Here is a 24,963-nt window from a genome sequence, read left to right as displayed (position 1 = left end):
TGATGGTAGCACCATTTAACCAAAATCTATTAAAATGGGCATACCATTAATTTATTTTTTTACTTTGATGGCTTAATTTTGATGGTAGCACCATTTAACCAAAATCTATTAAAATGGGCATACCATTAATTTATTTTTTTACTTTGATGGCTTTTGATGGTAGCACCATTTAACCAAAATCTATTAAAATGGGCATACCATTAATTTATTTTTTTACTTTGATGGCTTTTGATGGTAGCACCATTTAACCAAAATCTATTAAAATGGGCATACCATTAATATTTTATTTTACTTTGATGGCTTTTGATGGTAGCACCATTTAACCAAAAACTATTAAAATGAGCATACCATTAATTTATTTTTTTACTTTGATGGCTTAATTTTGATGGTAGCACCATTTAACCAAAATCTATTAAAATGAGCATACCATTAATATTTTATTTTACTTTGATGGCTTTTGATGGTAGCACCATTTAACCAAAAACTATTAAAATGAGCATACCATTAATTTATTTTTTTACTTTGATGGCTTAATTTTGATGGTAGCACCATTTAACCAAAATCTATTAAAATGAGCATACCATTAATATTTTATTTTACTTTGATGGCTTTTGATGGTAAGCACCATTTAGTCAAAAATTCTTCAAAATGAGAATACCAATAAGAATGTATAATCTTAAGATGTCATGCAAAACAAAACATCAATGGTAGACTTCAGATAAAAATTCAGGTAGTTTTAAAATTAAGGAAGCAGTTTTATCCAGATGCCAACAATAACATTACTGAACTATTAAAGCTATGCAATAAGAAGCAATATTCCAATCTTACAGTGCCATTAAGACATTCCTGTGAAATCTCTTTTACCCAATCAACATAATAACAAACAGAATTCTTCCAACAGATCAATCTCTGTAAGAGGCAAATACTATCAGCCTATATAATCATCAAAATTACTGGCTTCAAGGAAATATCGATAAACATTGCTCACTTTCTATTAAGACTGCTATTTTTAATTCTATACAGTTAATTCAAAGATTTAAGCATGGTTTTTATTCATGTGAATAATGAGAATATGTGATCATCGCAATAATAAAGACTCACATTCAAATAGCTTTTCCTGAAATCACATTAATTGATCACAATTCTTGTAATTCAATTTTTGTTATGCTGCAAAAATAAATGCATCCGGTAACTTCTGTATATGCGTACAGTGACGTACCTGATTATTATGGATACAACTCTAATGTTTCAAGATATTATGCAGACAAATACTCTTATAATGTTTTAGGATAAATTATACTTTATAACACAATGGATTCTATGGTCTATTAATTTATGAAAAAAAATTTAGGAGTATGGTGGGTGTCATGATACAGTTTTTGATACCAATAAAAAAATGTGTTATACTTCTCAAATGGGTTCTTTAAATATTACAAAAAAACAAAAAGAAAAACAGTTAGGTTTTATGGACCCATTAAAATTGTGCAAGGCTTGCTAAATTCAGATTTGAAAGTTTAGTTTGTAGTATTGTAACATTTAATATTAAATTAAAAGTTCAACAGCAAGATAGCTTCTAACCATTCAAATGAGGTAGAATTTCACATTCCCACTGAAATGAGATAACATGAATGAGTATGATATGAGAAAACCATCATTTCAAAGACTGCATGTCATTTCATATATCTTAACATTTTTCTTCCCCCCTAAACAATTCAGCAGTAGTGGATAAGGGGAAGCATAAATTCATAGTTTCCTATGTGAAAATTTTTTTATTCTAAAAAGATTCTTAGGTATACATGTATTTATATTCTGGATGATATAAGTTGGTCAATTTGATTTTGTCCACTAAATATAATAAGTGTGCTGTCAATTCATACATCTTATGTTATAACTTTTCGCATGAAATGTTTATTTATGTTTCTGAGTTTGTTTTTAGAAATGACTGTAATATTTCATATATAAACTCTTGGTTGAAGAATGTACAAGTGCGTAACCACTTCAAAACATAAATTTGTTGCTTTTACTTGTACATGTGCTTTATTGGTTTAACATATGTGATGATGAAATCACAGATTAGACAATATTGAAATTCACGATTTTGAGAAATTGAATAAAGCAAAATCTTTAGAGTATTTGAGCATCACTGATGAGTCTTTTGCAGACAAAACATGTGTCTGGTTTACTGATTTATGAGCATGGTATGGTAAATGAGATTCTAGGATGTATAGATTGCAATTTAATTTTGAAAACAGGGAGTGAAGCAAGTCATTTTATATGCAGATGCCCTTCAAAAAAGTGGCATAAATCATTGATTGATTGATTTTAAGTGTTTAACTCTGCTTTCAAAACTATTGGCTATTTCCTGGTGGAAGGTTTTATTGGTGTAGGAAGCCTACAGTGCCCAGAGAGAACCACCAACTCCAGAAAAATGGCAATCCTGGATTCTACCTTCACCTTGCACATGCCAGGTTGGAACTCCCATCTGAGTGTTGATAGGCTAGTGAAAAAGTAGACAAAATACTTTGACCACTTGACCACTGACATGACTGAAGCTCTGAATTACTCACTAGGCAAGAATATGTCAATTTTATATTTCTAGCCTTTCTTCACATTTTTTTGGAGGTGTAAACAAGTTACTAATCTTTAAATATAAAGCTATTTGAATCCATTTAACTTGAAACATGGTCAATATATATAACAAGGATCAAAATTTTGCTGTAAAAAATCTTCCTTACATATAAAATCAAAAAGTCAAAAAACATACCTTTTATCTGAATATTAAAGATCTAATAAATATGACATGTAACTTTGGTTTGGTTTTGTTGTGTAGTTACTGTCTTAATGACACAAACCACATCAGCTTTTAGCAGTACAAAAAAGTGATGAAATTCCTCTTACAAATATAAAACAAATGATGCAATATATTTTAAAAAGACCAACCCAATAGATTTTGTATATACATGTATTATTAATTTCCTAATATTTTAATCTGCTTAATTAAATGTCTAAACCTTAGGTTTAGCTTGGTGGGAAATATTAAAGTCATTTTAAAAATAAGTTTAAGAAATATTGTTTTGTAAAAATGAATATTTGAAGAACTAATTGCAAGCCTTATAAAATTAACTTGTTTCAAAACTTACCAATTTCAGAATAAAACATCTTTTCACCTTCCTTAACTTAATTCTAGAGTTTTAACTGATTTTGTTAATCCAAGAGCCACATGTTAAATAAACAGCTATCGAATCCAAAATATATAAAACATTGAAATAAATCACAAATATTCCAACCGATTAATCTTCCTTTTATTCCAAATGATTAATCAAAGCTTAACTATCACAATAAGACTTATCTTAAGATCAATAACATTATGATTAAACGTTGAACACAACAATAAATATTACGAGATTATGTCACTTTCATGTTCTATGCTTTTCCCATGCATCACAAATCACAACCAACCTATCCAAACACGTACATGAGATAGATTGGAATCGGTCCAGATTCTGTTAATATATATCTCTGCTGTAACAGTGCGCCTGTTTCCTCTTTTATTACTAATTAGCAGTTATCGTGGGGGAATAAGAACATCTGAACTTACCTTTATAACATCAATACAGCCATTCCATATACCATTTAGAATATTATATTCATAAAAAATCAATTTTCAGCTATAATTTAAAGAGCTATAAAAGAAATCATTCATATTGACAATAGAAAGTTATCAAATTCCAATACACATGATTTTAGTTCGGCTAATAAAGTAAATACATTTAATTCACTCGGCATAAAAATTAAACAAATAATTTAAATTATTTCCCCATGAGATCCATAAAGATCTGTGTATGTTAATAAGATTCTCACCATACATAAAAGGTCAACTATACTTTATTTAAGTATTTGGGCACTTGGAAGATTTTTGAATCCACATTTCGTTTTTATTGCTATGATTTGATTTTCATTATTTTTTTAATGATGTATGGGTGATATCCACTAGCAAATATTTCCTGCATATTCAAAGATGAGACTACCTATTTTTCTCAGACAGTTGTTTGTCCTTGAAATATGCTACCGTTAGTAACCATAAATAGCATAAGTAAAAGGTCTTCAATATTAGACAAAGCATTTCATAATGAAGGTGATTGAACTTTTCAATAAACAGCCTATTCAATTATATTTGCAGTCTAATTATAAGTGTTTTCTATAATAAACTTTGAATTGCTGTAAAATATTTGAAAATTATGATTTTGATTCATGTTTCCATGGTAATCTATGAATAGCCTATAATAATGAAAGAAAACACATATGATAGGATTTTCTATGTTTACCCTAATATAGTGAGCTATGCAATTAGGGTTTTGCTCATTGTTGAAGGCTGTTTGGTGACTTATAGTCTCTAATTTCTACATAATTTGATTTTTTGAGGTGAGTCTTCTCATTACCAATCATACATCTTCTTGCTTTAATATTGCAAATAAAATGTGCAAGTAAATTAAAATCAATTACTAAGAGGTTTCCATGGTGACAACTCAACTAACATCTGGAAAGATACTAACAATAAATGTCCAAAATTTCCACAATACTGCAATGAAATTGTTGAACATTTGTATGTTTAAACCTTACTAGAATTCTTCATTTGATAACAGACTAACATTGTATTTTTTTTCTAGTTTTCTTGACAACCACACAAGTTAAAATCATTCCAATGAATCTATGTCCTTTCTCAATTTTATTTCCACTTTCATTGTTTCAGTAACTCTAGATCTTTTAAACAATATGTTGCTGTCCTTTATCTGTTAAAGTACCGGGTATTATTGTATGCCTCTTAACTTATCTAATACAATGAATTTGACTTGATAAATACAATATTGTCTATTCCTTGTCTGTTAAACAGTGTATACTCAAAGGCAGGGAAAAAAATTCTTTGAAGATCAATATCAAAATGTCCCCAGGAACTGAGATTTATCACTTAAATAAACAAGAGATTTATTAGTTTTAGATTGGAACAAATAAAATAAGGATGCTCCCTAAGGAGGTGGTTCAGTTTTTTTTTTGTTAAATCTGATGACATCATAATTGAAGATATCTATTTCATTTTAGTTAATCTGTGTAATGCAATCTCAGAATGCAATGAACACAACTAGAACATTAAGAAATATACCATACAAAAACAGTTTTATACATAAAAATTCTACTCTTACTGAGTATGTTTAAAACTATATATACAATATTGCCAGAAAATCTAACTCAATCAGTATGTGTATATATATATAGAGTAAAATAACAAAAAACCAGGTGTATATATATATATAGAGTAAAATAACAAAAAACCAGAACTCCAATGAAAATTCAAAGCAAAAGAGCCTTAGAAAATCAACAAGAACATCTGAATTATTAAAGCATATGAATTTAAAGGCATTTCACTTTCATAATTGTAGTAACGAACTCTTTTCCATATAGTTTACCGATTATTATTTTAATATAACTATACAAAAATGTATTTACCGTTTTTGAGCTTCATCATTTATCCCAAGTTGTTCTCACATATACATCCAAGTCCTGAACACAATATGTATACTGAGACAAGAGAGTTAAGTTTTTGTGACTAGGTATTAAATAAAATCGGATCAGCTTTATAATCCTCAAACATAATTTCTTAACAATACACGATTTAAATTGTCCTCGGGTGATAAGGTCAATGCTGTTTGACCTCCATTTTTTTTTCTTATTGAATAAAAATGAAGATACTGAAGAAGCCATTAAAAACAATAAGTCGAAGCAAAGGAGATACCATCAAATACCATCACCAATAGGAAAATGATAAAAAGCCTAAAAAAGAGGGGGGATAGGATCGGGATTGGGTGTTTTTAAGCTCAGGATATTGGAATTGACCCTTTCTGGATCTGGGAATTCTTTTTTCGAATTTCAGGATGTCGGGATTTAAATTTATTTAAATTCGGGACCTCTAGATTTCGTGTTTTAAAGCCAGAGATTTCGGGATCAGGACCCTCCTACACCCCCCAACTTTTTTTTTGATAAAACATCATACTACTGTCCAGTAATAAATACAAACTGTTCCGTAGGACTAAAATTAACCATTAAAAATAGCAACATTGAATAAATATTTACCATTAGTAAGTCAATATTTTATATATGGTATATCATATATCAATTATATTAGGATTAATCAATGAAAACTTATGTTATTGAATTTTAAATGTTATATGTAAATTATAATCTGGGATTGTAAAACTACAACTACATTGTTAAAACATTCCTTTACACAGATCTTTCTATAGGAACTCACTTTTGGGATACATCAACATTTACACAGAGCTTTCCATAAGACTCATGTTTGTGATACAGCAAAAACAAACATATCATATAGAAATAAGATAGTTTGTAGTTGGTGCTAGTCATATTTTTATTGTTTCTGTTAAATCTTGTCACAACTGTTATAGATTCTGGACAATTTATAGAGCTTGACCTGTCTATTATTGAAGACTGTAAGTTACCCCCTAGTTCTTTTTTAAGGCTATTTATTATGTTGGCTCATGTTGATCAAGAGGGGTTGGTCCTGGGGGGCCAGGGCCCCCTTTTTGTGGTTGATTATATAGGGAATCACTGAGGCATGACTGGAGTGGCCTTCTCCTTATGAAAAGTTCTGGATCCGCCACTGGTTGGGTTACAGTATCATTGATGTATACTCAGACCTCTTTAATTCTAGAGAAGGGTTTTCAAAGGCCAATAATTTTTCCCACTTTTCCTCAGTTGAAAGTGGTATGTTATAGAGATAAATATATGTGCCTTAATTTTCAAACCAATAATGGAGATAAAAATATAACATTTTCTGTCATAACTCATGTTTTAATAATTAAATTAATGCTTTGTATATCATTTTAGCACCATTGCATATTTTTAGATTACAAGACATAATTATAAACAGCCTTATCATATAAAATAGGGTAGATTCTGGAGGAGTTCCAAGTAAAAGTCAGCAGTTCAATACAAACATGGCATATGGCAGAGATCTATTGAAAGGGGAAAATTCAAGCACTTGTTGTACTTTGTCAATATAGAAACAAAAATCAATCTGAAGATAAATATATAGCCCAATCCAAATAAACAGCTGCGCCATGAGCGCATGATACGCCCGACGTCTTGTGTGGAAGTTTTATGCAATAATCATGAATAGTTTCTGAGGAAGTTTTAAGCAATAACAATTTATTGTTTTGGAGACACGGCGGGACATGTGAAACCCCACCCCCCCACCCTGTTTTTTTTTTACAAATATCACTAAAATAAAATTTTGAATCAAACCAAAAAGTATACAGATCTTTAAATTAGTATAACAAAGAAGTGTGTACAGTTTCAAGCAATAATCAAAAATTGTTTTTGAGATACGGTGCAACATGTAAAAAAAACCCTCCCCTTTTTTACAAAATACTCAATAACTCAAAAATAAAGTTTTGAGTCATCACCAAAAAGTATACAGATCTTTAGATTAATATAACAAAGAAGTGTGTAAAGTTTTAAGCAATAATCATAAATTGTTTTTGAGATACAGCGCGACATGTAAAAAAAAACCTCCCCCCTTTTTTACAAAATACTCAAAAACTCAAAAATGAAATTTTGAATCATCACCAAAAAGTATACAGATATTAACATCAATATAACTAAGAAGTGTGTAAAGTTTTAAGCAATAATCAAGAAACGTTTTTGAGATACAGTGCGTGAAAAAAAACACCCCCATGTTTTAGTTACAAAGTGCCGTAACTCAAAAAGTTTAAATCTTATTTTCACCAAAAAGTATACAGATCATTTGACCATCATAAGAAACAACTATATTAAGTTTCATGAAATTTGGATAAGCCGTTCTCAAGTTACGGTGCGACATGTTTACGCCGGACAGACGGACGGACGGACAGACAGACAGACGGACGGACAGACAGACAGACGGACGGACAGACAGACAGACGGACATTTGTATACCATAATACGTCCCGTCAAAATTTTGACGGGCGTATAAAAACTCAATTCCCTACTCATAAATTCAACTCTATTTTTTTAGTGAAAGCAACTCCTCAATGACTGATACATTATTTACATTGCTTCCGAAATAAAAACCTGTATATTTACAAAAGACAAATATTTCATAACATACAGATCAGTTTTAATATACTAACAGCAAATCAAAAAAATAAACTGTTGCAATGGTATTAGTTGCTTAACTCAGCAAAAAGATACAGGTTTTATTTCTTTAGCATGCTTCTTGATCAAATAATCCGGCTTCAGCAAAGAAAAGCTTACCTCTACAGTACTTGTAGATGTATTGTACCATGAAACTATAATGTAAAGCTATCCTACCTTTAACAGAAATATTCTCATTAACAATATCCCTCTATGACCTTTTATATTACAGTTGTAGCATATAGTAATACAAACAACGGATTACATGAGATATAATATCATCGGTGATATACTTTCTTGACTCTTTAATCGCAGGTGATTTCAACAAAATTTGTGGAAATTCACTTAAAAAACTGATGAAATAGGACCTTTGACCTTGTACAATAACACTAGGGATGGGGTAAGATTGACATAACCACAAACTTATACTAACAGGACATTCAACAATAAAAATATAGGATTGTTCTTCAGTGATTTAATGGTCCTAGTGCATAGTCAAATTCATTTACATGTAAACCTCAAAATAGTAGTTGATCATGCAGCACTTTAAACAGTGATAAATTAACCATTAATTTCCTGTTTACAATTCTCACTTCAAAATGTCATAATCTTAAAAGTACATATCTTCTCTCCTGCTTAAAATAAAACAATACATAAAGGCATTGTATTAATATTATAAATTAAATGTATTTCCTGTTGGCAACTAGACTAGGTCTAGCAACAGCTTGAAATATCTAGACACAGAATCAATTTGATTTTTTATAGAATGAATCAATTTGAGACAAGTTATTTGACCCCCCAGTTAAAAATAAATATCAAACCCAGGAATTTACACTTTGTACTTTATAATATAAAGTTAACAAAGAACAAATAACAGGATTTTCAGTTTTTTTCTCAATTGAGTAAAATTTATAAAAAAAAGTTCATACGCGTTAATAGGAAAACGTAAAATTATCATAAAACAAATTATTCAGATTAAGTGATATGCTATAATTACTAGCTTGAATTTTGCTGAGAAAAACAAAATTCTAGGAAATCACTTAATTATTGACAAAAATCTGAATTTTAAGAGAATTTCTAAAATATGAAACATTTCATCCTTAATCAATGCAGACCAAATCGATTTTTTGAAAGGATATAAAATAGTTTAATTTTGTATTACCTGTCTAGTGTCTTTCTAATAGGCACTTGTAAACTTTTGATATTTCCTATTTACTTTAACTTTCTTATACTTTTTATCTCCTTTACAGGTAAGTATACATGTTTGATATATATATAAATCTTGCTAAGCTTTGATAAATGTTCAGCATGTTACATTTGACGTGATTGTCATTTGTACCTGAATGACATACCTACGTGCATTTCTTCATGCAAGGACAGTCTGAGGTTGAGCATGGGCAAAAGGTAATTGACCCTATAATCTAATTACTGACTGCAGCCATTAATTCCTAATTTACTTCTCTTTTGAGATTATTGCTTTATTCAAAGTTTTATTTAAATAGAGATAATGACTATTTGTTTACTGATGTAGAAATGTTTCAAGTGCCTGAATAAGTTTACACCAACTAATCTGGATAAATTCCTGGCTAAAACTAATAAAGAAACATAATCCAATCAATTTATTCCTCCTCAATCAACTCTTGATGCATGATCTTACGTAATCATGATGGCTGCTTTAAAAAAATTTATTGCATATTCATACCTGCCAACTTTTCAAAATGCCCATGGGGGTTTTACGTGCAAGATGGCTATTGTAGTCCTACAAAACCTTCAATGGGGCCTTCAAATACATTTTAAAGTTGTTTTTTGGCTTCTCCTTACTTTAACAAGCCTATGGCCATTTTAAAATTAATTGTTTTGTTAATAATTATGGACAAAATTGATCTTTCAAAATTATTTGTTTGGAGCCTTCATGGGGGAAATCCCCCACAAATAGTGACAGTTGGGAGGTATGCATATAAAATTTCAAATCCATCTCATCTAACTGTCTAGCAACTGACCTTAACCGCAAGTTGTCAACATATCTTTTTCAATTATCAAAACTTTTTGTACAAGTAAAATTATTTCTATAGTTGGAAGATTCTTTTGAATATGGCCTGGAGTGAAATTAATCAGGAGAAAATGGACTTGGAGGGAAATAATTTAGTGGAAAATTACTCTTGGTGGTAAATACCAGTAATGCAGTGGAAAATGGCCTTGGTGGGAAAAAATCAAAGAAAAATGGCCATTATAGGAAATGATTCAGCAAAAGTTACCCCTAGTGGCAAATAATTCAGGGGAAAATTGCCCTGGTGGGAAATAATTCAAGAGAAAATGGCCCTTAATTTGAAGGAAAAAATTCCGGGAAAGTGGTCCTTGTGGGAAATAATTCCGGGAAAGTGGCCCTTGGTGGAAAATAATTCCTTTTTAACTGAAAAACTAGTGAATGCATATAAAAATGAACAAAATAACAGAAAATTGACAACACCCAAGGTCATGGTGTCTTTCATAGCAGAGGGCTTAGAATCTATGTATAATGCTATAATATAATACATGTAGTATAAATATAAATAGACAACTATGGCCACAAGGATCAAAACAAGGAAGTCAGCTTATATTTTTACAATAATGGTATAGGATGTGTGTAAGTGTTTATAAAATTATCAAGTAATTTCATAGAAAGTAATTTCATAGAACTTGGTCATTAAGTAGAGAATGACATTTTCTTGTATTGATCACGTATCACACTGAATTATTACAAATTATATCACAAATGGTGTACATGTATTTCAGACGTTATATATTAGTGTACATGTATTTCAGCTAGTTTTATACCACAAAAGGCATTTCTGACATAATACTTTTAATCTGGAAAATTTCTAAATAACAGGTTGTCAGTTATGCGTACTCCGCCCCGACAAGAGAATATAGAACAGAACTACATATCAAACTTGTGGAATGTGCCATCTATAATGAACAAAAAAACATACTTTTCTTTCCCTCATTTCTCAATTATATCAAGAGAATTTTCTGCAAAGAAAAGTAATAATCCAAGTGTACTAACCTTTCATGTAGCCTATACCAAGTGGATCTTTCATGATGTTCAAACTCTGTAATATTCACTCTACAATAAGAAAGTATATTATGATTATAACCCTCTCACACCACAACATAATACATGTATATAAATAACTCTATGACAGCTATTGTCAAATGACGTCAATAATACAGTGCTTACATCAATGGAAATAACATTTGTTTTGGTAGTAAGTTTTTACATTTTCTTCAAACTATAAATGCAGCATCAAACCATATTAATTGAAAGTCTGACATTTTATAGGATGCGTATTCCAAATCAATTGGTTTGAACCAAAATTTTGCATACCTCATATAAAAAGGTCAAATTCTAAAAAAAATTACAAGAATGTGATATGATTGCCAATAAGACAACTGTCCACCAGAGTTCAAATGAAATGAATCTAAGAAATTAAAGGCAACAGTACAGCCATTAACAATGAGAAAAATCAATAAGGGGTCGGCTATCACAGGGTCAACATGGACTGATTATGACAAAGTGAACTGGCTTTTACTTCAAAGAACAATGGGTCCTACTCTTAACTTTTCAGCTCATTTTAATTCATAAACAATACTTATCTTATTAATTTGACTAAATGAGTAATAAACTTTCATTCCCAAATTTTCTTGGAAAACTATGACACTGACCTACCTTGTGTTTGTTGGTTTATATAGAAGTGTTTAAAAAGCAGGTTTATACTAGGCCATTCAACCATACAAATGTTAAGACGAAAAATGGGGGGGGGGGGGGCGATTTTCATTACATTTTGCAGTTAAATTCACAAGAAAACTAAACAATATTTCTCTTCTAAAAAACCTTGTGGAATGAAAGATAGAATAAAGGTTGTGTTTATCTGAAATGGATAAAATTCAAATTCAAGATCAAAATTTTGTCCTTCTGTGTTGACCTTTCTCAATTAATATATAATTCATACACACAATTAATAATTACTTCTATGTCAAATAAAATAAATGAACACAGCTGGTTTTCATTTATTTTTGGTAACTAATACTACCAGCAGCCAATAGTATCTGTTACGTGTTGCTATTGATGTACAAAGTCTATATATGGTAACAAGAATACTAGAGAAATTCTAATATAGCCATTTATATGAACTGTACATGTCAATAAACAATGGAAAATATATGTAAATGTCAGCTATAACACGTTTATTACTATAAAATTTTAGACACAAAAACATTTGTTACCTCATTTCCCCCTGTCCAAACTACATTTGTACATAGGACCAAGGAGGTTATATATATATTCATATAACCTCCTTGATAGGACTTCATTGTCAATAAACCTGTAGAGTCCCAAAGGTACTGTAGAGTAGGTGCCATTTCTGGGTTTCTGCTCATGTTCGCTATGTTACTACTAGTAATCTGAACTAGAGGCTCTAAAGAGCCTGTGTCACTCACCTTGGTATATGTGAATATTAAACAAAGGACGCAGATAGATTCATGACAAAATTGTGTTTGTACATCTTACTTTACTGAACATTCTTGCTGCTTACAATTATCTCTATCTATAATGAACTTGGCCAAGTAGTTTTAGTGGAAAATGTTAGTAAAAATTTACAAATTTTGTGAAAATTTTTAAAAATTGACTATAAAGGACAATAACTCCTTAGGGGGTCAATTGACCATTTCAGTCATGTTGACTTATTTGTAAATCTTACTTTTCTGAACATTATTGCTGTTTACAGGTTATCTCTATCTATAATAGTATTCAAGATAATAACCAAGAACAGCAAAATTTCCTTAAAATTACCAATTCAGGGGCAGCAACCTAACAACCAGTTGTCCAATTCATCTGAAAATCTTAGAGCAGATAGATCTGGACTTGATAAACAATTTCTTCCACTGTCAGATTTGCTCTAAATGATTTGGTTTTAAAGTTATAAGCCCAAAACTGCATTTTACCCCTATGTTCTATTTTTAGCCATGGCGGCCATCTTGGTTGGTTGGCCGGGTCACTGGACACAATTTTTGAACTAGATACCCCAATGATGATTGTGGCCAAGTTTAATTTAATTTGGCCAAGTAGTTTCAGAGGAGAAGATTTTTGTAAAAGATAACTTAAGATTTACGAAAAATGGTTAAAAATTGACTATAAAGGGCAATAACTGCTAAAGGGGTCAACTGACCATTTTAGACCTGTTGACTTATTTGTAAATCTTACTTTTTTGAACATTTTTTCTATTTACAGTTTATCTCTATCTATAATAATATTCAAGAAAATAATCAAAAATAGCAAAAATGTCCTTAAAATTACCAATTCATGGGCAGCAACCTAAACAACAGGTTGTCCGATTCATCTGAAAATTTCAGGGCAGTTAGATCTTGACCTGATAAACAATTTTACACCATGTCAGATTTGCTCTAAATGCTTTGGTTTTTAAGTTATAAGCCAAAAACTGCATTTTACCCTTATGTTCTATTTTTAGCCATGGCGGCCATCTTGGTTAGTTGGCCGGGTAACCGAACACTTTTTTTAAACAAGATACCCCAATGATGATTGTGACCAAGTTTGGTTAAATTTGGCCCTCTAGTTTCAGAGGAGAAGATTTTTGTAAAAGTTAACGACGACGGACAACGCCGGACGCCCAATGATGAGAAAAGCTCACTTGGCCCTTTGGGCCAGGTGAGCTAACAATTCCACTTAAAACTTATTGAAATTTATGCTGTCTTTAATTCCTGGAAATTCATGTTTTTATTGATACAAAGGACTTTCCATTTCTTTCAAATGCCAAAATTAATTAACCTTTTAAGAGTTTTATCATATATATGTATAATTCAATATGATAATATAAATCAGGATGTCTGCTGGTCCATATGGATTAGCCAGCAGGTTTCCAATAGATTGAAAAAAGCTCTCACACATTAGGACTTATAACTGTCAAGCCACTGACCAAATTTGAAGTCTTTTGGTTCAGCATTACTGGATAAATGTGTGATAAAAATGTTAAGCTAATTCAACACACTGAAAAATTCATAGTATTGGCAAACATGACGTAGGTGTCTGACAGATTCAATTTGGCTCAGTAATACTCACACATTACAACTCATCAATGCAAGTTACTGAACAGATATTTTAAAAGTACTAATGTAAAGAAGTTACTTACAAAAGTAAGACAAAAATATTGTTGGGACGAAGGCTGGAATGGACATAAATGCAAACACAATATAGCCCCACTCTTAAAAGGATAAATGTTATCACTTGGTATAGACACAATTCACCTCCATTTTATATACTGTATTATTTTTCTTTTCAAATAAGCTTATTTTTCCCTTTTCATGCCAAAAAGGAACAAGTCTACTTATCAAACTGGGTTCAATGACTGACTGTGCAAAGAAGAAAATGTGATCACAAGCCAAATTAATTGATCCACACCAAACTTTGCAATCAAATGCATAGTAAGACAATAAATTGACAAAATTTTGTCAAGATTTATTGAGTTATAGTCTGAATGAGACATTGGAAAACTTTCCCATATATATGTATTTTTTTTTTATCCAAGTTCATGATTTTCTACAGGGTACCCAGTATCAGTTTTATTTAAAAATAATAAGTATATCACAATATGAGACAATTGAAGTGAATACTGTAAAATTTAATCTTAATCCAATGTAAATTGTAGGATTATTCAAACTGCCACTTCATCAACTCTGTATTTTGCTATGGTAAAACTGGTAAAATCAATTTTCTATGTTGGACAAATACACACTGATGAATAGACGGACAGGACAAACACAGTATGGATACTCAGAATTAATGTAGAGACATAGTGAATCCTTATTTTTACCAATAAATCTTTCTTTAATTGGCAACTGAAGCAAACTGTGTATAGACCTTATATTGCTTAATGATAAAGGCACTATTATAAATGTATTAGCTTTAGAAATTTTAGACATTTGGTTTTGTTTACCAGTCCAATTGATTTAAGGAGGTCACCCGGTTGAGATTCTACTAAGCAAAACAGTTTGAAGTATTGAATTTTATTTTTTTATTTTAAAAATTAGCAGGAGTATAAAGTTATGAATCTTTGTCTGTATAAAAAAAGTGACATTTGAATGGAGGTTCAGAAGGCATAGGTATTATGACAGCAGGACAAGTGTTAATGATGGTCAAGAAAAGTTAGAGGAGGTGACCTTTTAAACAGGTTTGGGTGCATTTTGATATTTTCCCACTCAAACATCAACTATTCAATCAAAATTTAATATTTGGTTAAAAAAGGTTTACTTGCACTGGTTTCAGAGGAGAACATTTTTTGTAAAAGTTTACAACAACAAACTCCAGTGGATTTGCTAAAAGTACATTATGCAAATTAATGCATTTTATAGAATAACAGATTATCTGAGTCAAGGGAACTACAATGTAACAGTACAAGATAAGAAAAAAAAACATTCATCTTATTCTATTCCTCTTTTATTAGACTAATATGTTACGTCAGTTGTACCAGGTGTCATAAATGTAGACTTAATCTAGATTATATGAAGCATTTGTACAAGGTGTCATAAATGTAGACTTAATGTAGATTATATGAAGCGATAAATTTGCTATAGTACACATGATTTTGTAAGGTGTCATAACTGTATACTTGCTTAGTTCAAATTCATGTATTTGGTTTTGATGTTATATTGGTTAATCTCATCGGATTTTGTCTAATGTTTAGTCTGTTGCTGTGTGTGTTACATTTTAAGTTGTGTCATTGTTCTCCTGAGTCCTCTAATATTTAATGCGTTTCCCTCAGTTTTAGTTTGTTACCCCAATTTTATCTTTTGTCCATAGATTTATGAGTTTTGAACATCGGTATACTACTGTTACCTTTATTTAGGATAATAATTATGAAGCAGGGATGGATCAAGCCTTTTTTAAACAGGGAGGGGAACTTCCAACCATGTGTCCCCATTAAAAATGATGGATTGTCACAAAAAAAAGGGGAGTTCCAACCCCTAGATCCCCCATCCCCTTTTCCCCCTGCGTTCTGTGAAGCAAAAAACAGGATTTATTACACATTATTTTGCGAGGTGTCAAAACTGTAGACTTGCATAGGTAAATATGAAGCAATACACTGAGGCTTTAGTACACATAATATATATAGCAATAAACTGACTTTTAAGTAGACATGATTTTTTTAAGGTGTCAAAACTTTAACTTCCTATGGATTATATGAAGCAATAAACTTGCTTTAGAACACATAGTTTGGTATGGTTTCAATTCACTGTAGACTTTCTTTGGATTGTATGAAGCAATTAACATGATTTTGTCAACTGCAAAAAAATGTCCTTTTAAACATTTAAACTTAACAATCTCCAAAGTCAAAATTATGTCAATGTCATTATAACAATACAGGACAGCTCATGACAAAGTGCCAAGAAGGCTGACTTACTAATAAAGAGGGAAACAGAGCATTACTTTATGGCCTAATTATTGGTTTATATGGTGTCTAGTTTAAGTACCCCTTAGTGTGAAATAACAAAAGCTAATTAAATATGACATTAAAATTAGTTTTGAATGTTGAAAAATTCGAATCTAATGCATAATAACTTCAATTTTTACGAGTATAAAATGATGAAACATTCCAGTTAAAAGCCCATGTGCAATTTAACTTTTTCAATGAGTTACAATTATATATTTTTTAGAAATTAGATCACAAAAGTGAAATCTAGTTGGTCTATTGTTAAATGCTAACAATTTACAAAGTTTGTTCTAGATTCAGAGCGTAAATTTTTTTAACTTTGAGTATGTCTTAGGAACTCCTATCTTGGCTAAGCGAAGGGTTACTGTCCCCTTATTAAGAGGAATTGCAGGATTGTAACCTTTGTGTAAAACATGCTTACTTCACCCATTTGAACTTATAAATCACTGAACTAATAATACTAATGCTGGCTACAATCTTAAAAATCTCTTTACAAGTAAAACTTTCATTTTCATATTGTCAATCAACTAAATTGCTCCATACTTTCCATTAGACATGATATTAAAGACAATAAATCATTGCTATATAAAGGAGTAATTGAGCCAATTTACTTGCGTCATCCAATAAAGTGGATTGTTGTTTTTACCATATTTGTTTTCTAAGAATTCTACTCGTCATTACTGATTCAATTTTATTTTTAACATTTGAATGTTTTCAATTGTATCATATAACACAAGAATTTTATCTTTGGTGGATGATTTTGCTTTGAAATTAAATTTACAAAACATCAATAATATTTGTCTTTGAAATGTGTAATTTTCCAACAACACTCACTTAGTCCATAAATTTTAGAGAGAACAAACTTAGGAAGAAAACTAGCTCAAATCGGTTAAATAACTGATAAAGAAGCATTTTACTTTCTAGGTGATCCTGTTCCTCAAAAGTCTGTCAAACTCATCAGCAAATAATTGTTTGATAACTTAATCAAAAATTGTATCTGATGACTAACATGCATTTTTTTTTAACTTAATCAATAACTTTATCAAGTACATGCATTTAAAAGTCACCTTGGAAAGAAACATTAAAATAGTCAGCCCTATTGCACGCATTCAATGAGTGTATATGGAATTTCAATACATTTTATAGTATCACAGATTAACATTTTTTTAATGTCCAAACAAACTCCCCCCTTTAACCCTATTGGTCTATCATCACGTAGGCAAAGAATGGTCCTATAGAAGTATGTCCTACCTGCTGTCATCTAAAAATTAATAAAAGTATATAATCCACACTTTTGTTGGTGGTTTGATGATTAGCTTAACATACTGTTGATCAGCTTTCCTGCACGTACGCAGATCTCAGGGGTAAACTTTTGTTACCAGACTGACTGTGTATATCTTAGGTATTGATTTTTCAGACAAGCTTCAACATCTGAACTAAAACACATCTATGAAAGAGATAAATAGATGCCATGTGGTAATTAGGTTTTTACCCTACCCAACTTAGATGTCAAGTGACAGGAAAAGTGTCCACTCCTCCTCAAGTTTGTTCAATTTAATCAATTAATGTATTGTCAACTTGTTTTATTAGCCCATTTTAAAATTGGATGCAATTCTATCAACATTCAATAAGTTATTTATCTGTATTTTGTTTGATGCTCACATTCATCTACCCTAGATCAAACATTGTTTGGGGCTATTTTTAAGGTAGAAAAAGGGCCAGAATTCTGTAGATCCATCCTAATTTGGTCTTGAAACATTGTTCTTATTTTTTTAACCAATACATTTAAAGTGCTTGTATCATAGATATCATTGATATCATTTTATGTAGATATCACTTGTATTAAATCCTCTATTATATATGCTCCACAAGATATACCATATCACCTTATGAGGGGGGCAATAACTTTTGATGTTAAAATGTTTTGGCCTTTTTCAAGGTGTTGTTAACTGTTATCTGAGATAAATTTAAACTGTTTACTGTTTTCAACCCACTGTGTTAACTGTTATCAGCATTTTTGCATTTGTTGTTAACTGTTTATGCCAAAATCAAGGTGTTGTTTACCTGTTAACAGACCCCCTATTGCCCTCCTCTTATATAAAAACTCTGTAATGGTTTCAAGTTTCAATCTAAAATGAAGTGTTTACTAGTCAAATGTTGTGGGTTTGAACCATGCTCAACACAAGGTACGTTTGAATCTTTATTGACTAGGATTACCATTTTTCCAGTCGAAGGTCATGGTTCTGCTCAAGGTACTTTAGTTTCACCAAAACAAAATGGCTGCCATGATGTTACTTAGTGTGCTGAAAGTGGTTTTAAACACCAGCAATCAATCATGCAATTCTTTGTATGGTTGTACATATACTTATAGCTTTACCGATGACTATGAGGTATGGGTTTTGCTCATTGTTGAAGGCCATAGGTTAATCTTAGTAAAGAAAACTTCTAGTCATTTGGTCTCTGGTGGGGATCAGTGTCCATTTTTGGTACAATATTTTGATATATTTGCTGTTGACAGTGGTGAATTTATTGGGGGCATTGAGGGTGTAGCTCCCCTTTAGATTAGAAAATATATCCTTTTTTAGCAGAGAATCACCCAAAACATGTAATCCAATTTTCTTGAATGACACCCACTCTTATCAAATTCCTTGATCTGACCCTTGCTGCTGTAAATTCAGTGTTTATAATTTATACAAGCATATGTTACATCAATCAATAAAATATTTGGATCTGTTTACATACTTTTATTATTAGTCATAATTGTTTATAAAACTTTGTATAGAACATACTATAGTGTATATCAAGAGATTTCATATATTTTGTTGGAATTTCTTATATATCTAAACCAACCCAGTGGTCTCATAGAAGTGCACTCCCCTCAGGGTTTCTTGTTTGACCTTGCAAGGTTGACTTAAAAATATTTGATGCTTTTCCACTAAACATGCCCTATTTCAAATAGGAGTAAGAGCAGACTGGTTTGCTCTGAGTCAGAATAATGTGTTACTCATAGTGAAATGTCAGATTGTTACCTTGTTTTATCACATATTTTGTACTGATATGTACGTTTTTGCATGGCCAATAATAGCCGGAAGTCAAGGTTGGTTATCAGCCCTCGGGGCCGATATCGATATCAGCCCTCGAAATCCATATCAAGCCCCCGAGTTTAACTTCCGATAAACTGTCAATCAAAGACTATTTGTAAACAAGTTGAACACAATGAAAAGAAATTTAGAAAGTTACGAATCTGCTGTAGAAGAAAAAAGTAGAAATCAACAGTGAAAATCACAAAAGTTCCCGTAAAATTTTGACGTCATAAAGAATTTATAAAATCATGAAAATATATGACGCCACACTGGAATGAGTAGCGATATAGGATTCTTCTTAAGCATTTTTAACATTTGTAATGTAAAATTTTAAAGTCGTTTAATATTTGCAATTCTTAGAATTAATATATTTATTGTTAATCATTTCTGAAACTTTTCACAAAAGATTCACAAAACGTTGTTTACCTACTGTGATACGAACTTTTTTAAACTCACAGTGATACATTTTTTATTTTATTTTCGTTAAATATCTTTTTGATTTTTGATGAAATATCAAACATAATTTGGTGTAAGCTATTTGTTTTCTCTTGCTTAAAAATATGTGATAAATAGGTTATTACATGTCATTTTTCATATGGTCCCTGGTATCAGCCCACGACCCATATCAAGCCCTCGGGCTAAAGCCCTCTGGCTTGATATGGGAGTCTAGGGCTGATACCAGGGCAATATGAAAAATGCCATGTAATAATCTATAAATGTTACCACCTTGACCATGTGAACAAGTATGTTAACTGTTAGTATAATAATTGTTAGTTTATTGTCTTAATTTTGTATGCCATAACCATTTAATGTAAATGTGTTTGTACAAATAAATATTCATTATTGTCTATTGTCTTTACTACTACCTTGTGAACAAGTATGTTAACATGTTACTAACTTATAAACAAGAGTGTTAACTGTTAACATGTTACTAACTTATAAACAAGAGTGTTAACTGTTAACATGTTACTAACTTGTGAACAAGTATGTTAACATGTTACTAACTTATAAGCAAGAGTGTTAACTGTTAACATGTTACTAACTTATAAACAATAGTGTTAACTGTTAACATGTTACTAAACTTATAAACAAGAGTGTTAACTGTTAACATATTACTAACTTGTAAACAAGAGTGTTAACTGTTAACATGTTACTTACTTATAAACAAGAGTGTTAACTGTTAACATGTTACTAAACTTATAAACAAGAGTGTTAACTGTTAACATGTTACTAACTTATAAACAAGAGTGTTAACTGTTTACATGTTACTTCCTTGGGAACAAGTATGTTTTAAAACATGTTACTACCTTGTGAACTAGTATATAACAAATTTGGCTCAACTTATCTGTCTAGTACAAAACAGAGTTCATATTTGTATCTAGTATTGATATGCATTTAATATTTGCGTAAATAGACATTAAATATATTAATCCCCAATCAATTTATTTTAATTTTTTGAAACTTGAAATGGAAATTTTAACAACACCATTTCATTTTCATTTTCATCAGACTACTCTTGGTCAATATCTTTACATGTTCTTTCACATGCTTATAACCACAGTTACACTACATTACTGAAATTATGATGAAACTATAGGAAGATAAACATTTAATTTATACTTAGACCAGCCTTTACATACATGGACTAAATGCCTGTGAGGTTGATTTTTATTAAGGGTCTTATTATATTAATTACAAGTTCTTTCAAATGATCTGATTAATAATAAACCCATTGCATGTATTATGAAATGTAACATGATTGCCAAAGAGAAAGCTATCCCCCAGTGTACAAATGATATAGATCAATATGTCCATCCTACATCATAAACCTCAAAAGCAATTTTTTTTAAATAAAACTTTATTCTTTTTTTCACTACTGTTCGTGATTTTAAATCTCTACTGAATTCATACCTTTCTTGACAAGAATCTGGGGTATTTGATATTTACTTTAATGATGAAGATTAAAATCCATATAATTCTTAATTTATTTTTTGTAAACTAGGGTTTATGGGTAGCTGGCAAATTAACGTTTACCCATATTTCATTCATTAATATAAACGAGGATATAAGGATGTGTATTAATTATGTAAGAGCTGGAAAGGGGTGTGGCGCCTTGAACATATTTTACCTTCCTCCTTACCAATTACAAGCACTAATTAACTAACGAATAATACACCTACCTTGTTTTCCCAATTTTTTCAAATTAATGAAAGATATTAGAGTACAAATGAATTATATTAACACGTTGTAAATTCTATATTCAACTGTAACCTTTAAGGATTGCATCAGATCTTTAACCTCTGTCAGATTTGAAGAATGTCAAATTCAAAACATATGTTCCCATTATCATGATAATAGACTTGAAAATTTAATAAAATTTTATGAAAAAAACTTACCATAACATGTAACTGTTCTTTTGTCCTCTACAGATATTGAAACCTTGACGAACAATACTCCTAACACTCTTACACAGACGAGATAGACAGCACATAGAAAATATCTTTGTAATTGGCAGGAATGGTTAACAGACAAATCAATATTCATTGCTATCAAACACTACCTTTAATTGATCAAAAAACCATACATTCATGCTAGATACCATTGTAGCTGCCATTTAAATCTTTTAAAAAGGAAGCTATTATATTTCATAATTTTTTAATAGAAAATTTGTTCCATTGAAAAATTTCAAACATACTTTATATCAAATCTAAGTGTTGTATATTTAATTAATTATACCTACATCTGCCTTTTAAACAGCAATGTATTTCTTCCTTAGTTTCTATATATCACACTATGTTATGGTTTTGAATTGAAAAGGCATGCAAAGTATTTCAAAACATGACATGCTGTCATACCAAGGTATATTGTAATAATAAAACATACATGATATGATTGGTTCTAAAACATACATAAGGTTTTAAAAGAATCAATGCTTGATGTACCCTATATAGGGGGTGGGGGAGTCTCATTGGGGTTTTCTGATCCCAGATCTCGCTTTCTGTTTTGTCGGATTCCCGTATCCCGCTTACACTATGTAAGTAAGCAACACTCATTTTTTTGTTATTTCCCATGTCCTACTAGACTTCATTTCCTGTTTTCACGGCACAATAATTTGACTTTCAAGTGTCTGGCTTACAAAAAATCGGTAATCCCTCGTCAGGCTAAATAGACCCAAATGAGACCCACTATAGGTATATATAATATATATTTCACCTACCAACCTACTCTATATTTTTGTTTGCATGGAAGCAGTGACCAATATATGTATATTGTTTTGGCCTAATGCCATTAATGGTCTAAGTCCGATAACTCCCATAAATTGTCAAATCAACATAGGTATAGTATACTATAATGTGTCATCATGCTGCAATCTGCCATTACTCTTGCATAAATGGTCAAAACAGAATTATGGTATTGTATGATCATCTACTGTAAATTCAGACATTATTGCGTGCATTTATTATTACGATTTTGTCATTTTAGACTTAAATGCGATTTTAATTTTTGGGATATTGAGAAAAATCCTGTTGAATTCAAATAAAAAAATTAAAAATGCGAGTTTAAATTATTGCGATTATAAACCTGTTGCATTTTTTGCAATAATTTCTGAATTTACGATATACAGGATGACAAACAAGTAGGCTAAGTGTGATGAGAAGAAGGACTAGGAAGAACGGACCTACAAAAAACTTTTGAGTTAACTTATCTACATCATGTATATCTTCATGTATGATTAATTTTACAGATTTCTTTATAACTATTAGCATGTCTTTTTCATTAGACTACAGAGTTCTCAAAAAATGTGGCCCTAGGGATTTGACCACTGAAATGTGTTAAGGACTGGCACAATTTCAGTATTTTGTATTAGAAAAAATAGTGAATACCAGCATACTGTAAAGCCAACTTATTTTTCGCAGATACTTTATATCGCGTTTTACCCTTTCTAGACCACTTCGCGGGTATTTAATTTCGCGATTTTCTGATTTACTTGATGAAGTTTAATAAGGAATAATGGAAGTTTTACATATTTGCGACGATTTAAATTCGCGTTTTTTGTTCTACTTGAGAAAGTCGCCAAAATAAATCGCTCGGGAAAATAAGTTGGTTTACAGTAATTTGCTTAAGGACCACCAGGGGAAAAAAGATTTTGAGAACTCTAAGACTAGCAGGAGGAATAACAATACCATTGCAATAAATGAATAACTTTCTTGTTGCCAAGGCTGTCATAACAAGAACTATTTTCTGTAAAGCCTATACAAATGTATTGTCATTTGAACTAATAAAATGAAGCTCTAACAAAAGTGTGGCTACATTCATATATATTTACCTTAAGAAATAGGATTGGTAATGTTCAATATCTTCAACTTTCCAATGGCAAATGAAATTTGTTTGTTTAGGTACTTATTTAATAGGCTTCTTATTGTTAATTTTTTCTGGACCTTATCCAGCCTTTAGTTAATTTATGAACCATTTTTTTCTGGACCTTATCCAGCCTTTAGTTAATTTATGAACCATTTTTTTCTCCCCTACAGAGATATGCATGAAAGAAGCTTAAAATGCTCCGGTACAAAGTGCACATATTGCCAGACAGATGGATTTAAAGCCTTTCAATTCAGTAGAAATTCATTTACTAAGTTATGACGTAAAGATTAAGAAAATTTACAAACACTGACATACCTCTATCAAAGGCTTGATTTATGTATCCATGGGATAATGATATATGGGTTAAATCAGATTATCAAAGACAATATGTCATTATTTGGCTTATATTCTTACAGGTAGTTTGAGTGTAATGTCCTTCTATGTCCTTGAATATCATAATATTACTTATCAGACATCTAATAATTCATAGACTACTAATTGTATTCTTTAGAAATATACAGGTATCGTGTCAAAGTTCCAAAGGTATATAGAATAATGGCATTTTAGTTTTTGATACTGACTTGATCAGCAAAATATTTCAAGCAAGGCAACTAGGTTCAGAGCTGATAACGGCTGGCCAGCTGATGAAGTCAGTTTCACAAAAGTATATTTAGATATTCTTATTATTGGCAGTTTATGGTTTAGAATGTGAAATAACATGAAAAAGTTAGTCGAACTATTTAACATGTACAAAACTTTCAGATAGTTGTTCAATGGTAAGAAATGAAGTCGCATGCTTTTCATTTCTTAATCCATGTGGAAGACTCACTACTGATAATACCTCTTTTAAG

General features: G+C 30.8%; 1 protein-coding gene across 12 annotated transcripts in view; it reads right to left on the bottom strand.

The window, feature by feature from the left end:
• The window catches only part of LOC139524201 (b(0,+)-type amino acid transporter 1-like), a 49,514-nt gene that overhangs the window by 16,008 nt on the left and 8,543 nt on the right, over positions 1-24,963 (bottom strand). For 3 of the 12 annotated variants that reach the window (XM_071318844.1, XM_071318846.1, XM_071318848.1), the window contains one exon: positions 11,231-11,290. In XM_071318844.1, the coding sequence (XP_071174945.1) occupies positions 11,231-11,264 (34 nt within the window). In that variant the 5' untranslated portion in view covers positions 11,265-11,290. Of the gene's footprint in view, positions 1-5,502; positions 5,662-8,364; positions 8,706-9,349; positions 9,542-11,230; positions 11,291-17,918; positions 18,183-21,930; positions 22,004-22,146; positions 22,281-22,490; positions 22,511-24,077; positions 24,097-24,427; positions 24,447-24,963 lie in introns of those variants that run through there. The other 9 variants (XM_071318852.1, XM_071318851.1, XM_071318850.1 and 6 more) reach the window with 9 other exon arrangements.

This window comes from Mytilus edulis, chromosome 5 (genome assembly GCF_963676685.1).
Source record: "Mytilus edulis chromosome 5, xbMytEdul2.2, whole genome shotgun sequence".
In the NCBI taxonomy this organism is placed as follows: Eukaryota; Metazoa; Mollusca; class Bivalvia; order Mytilida; family Mytilidae; genus Mytilus; species Mytilus edulis.
This window is presented reverse-complemented; position numbering and strand designations above follow the sequence as displayed.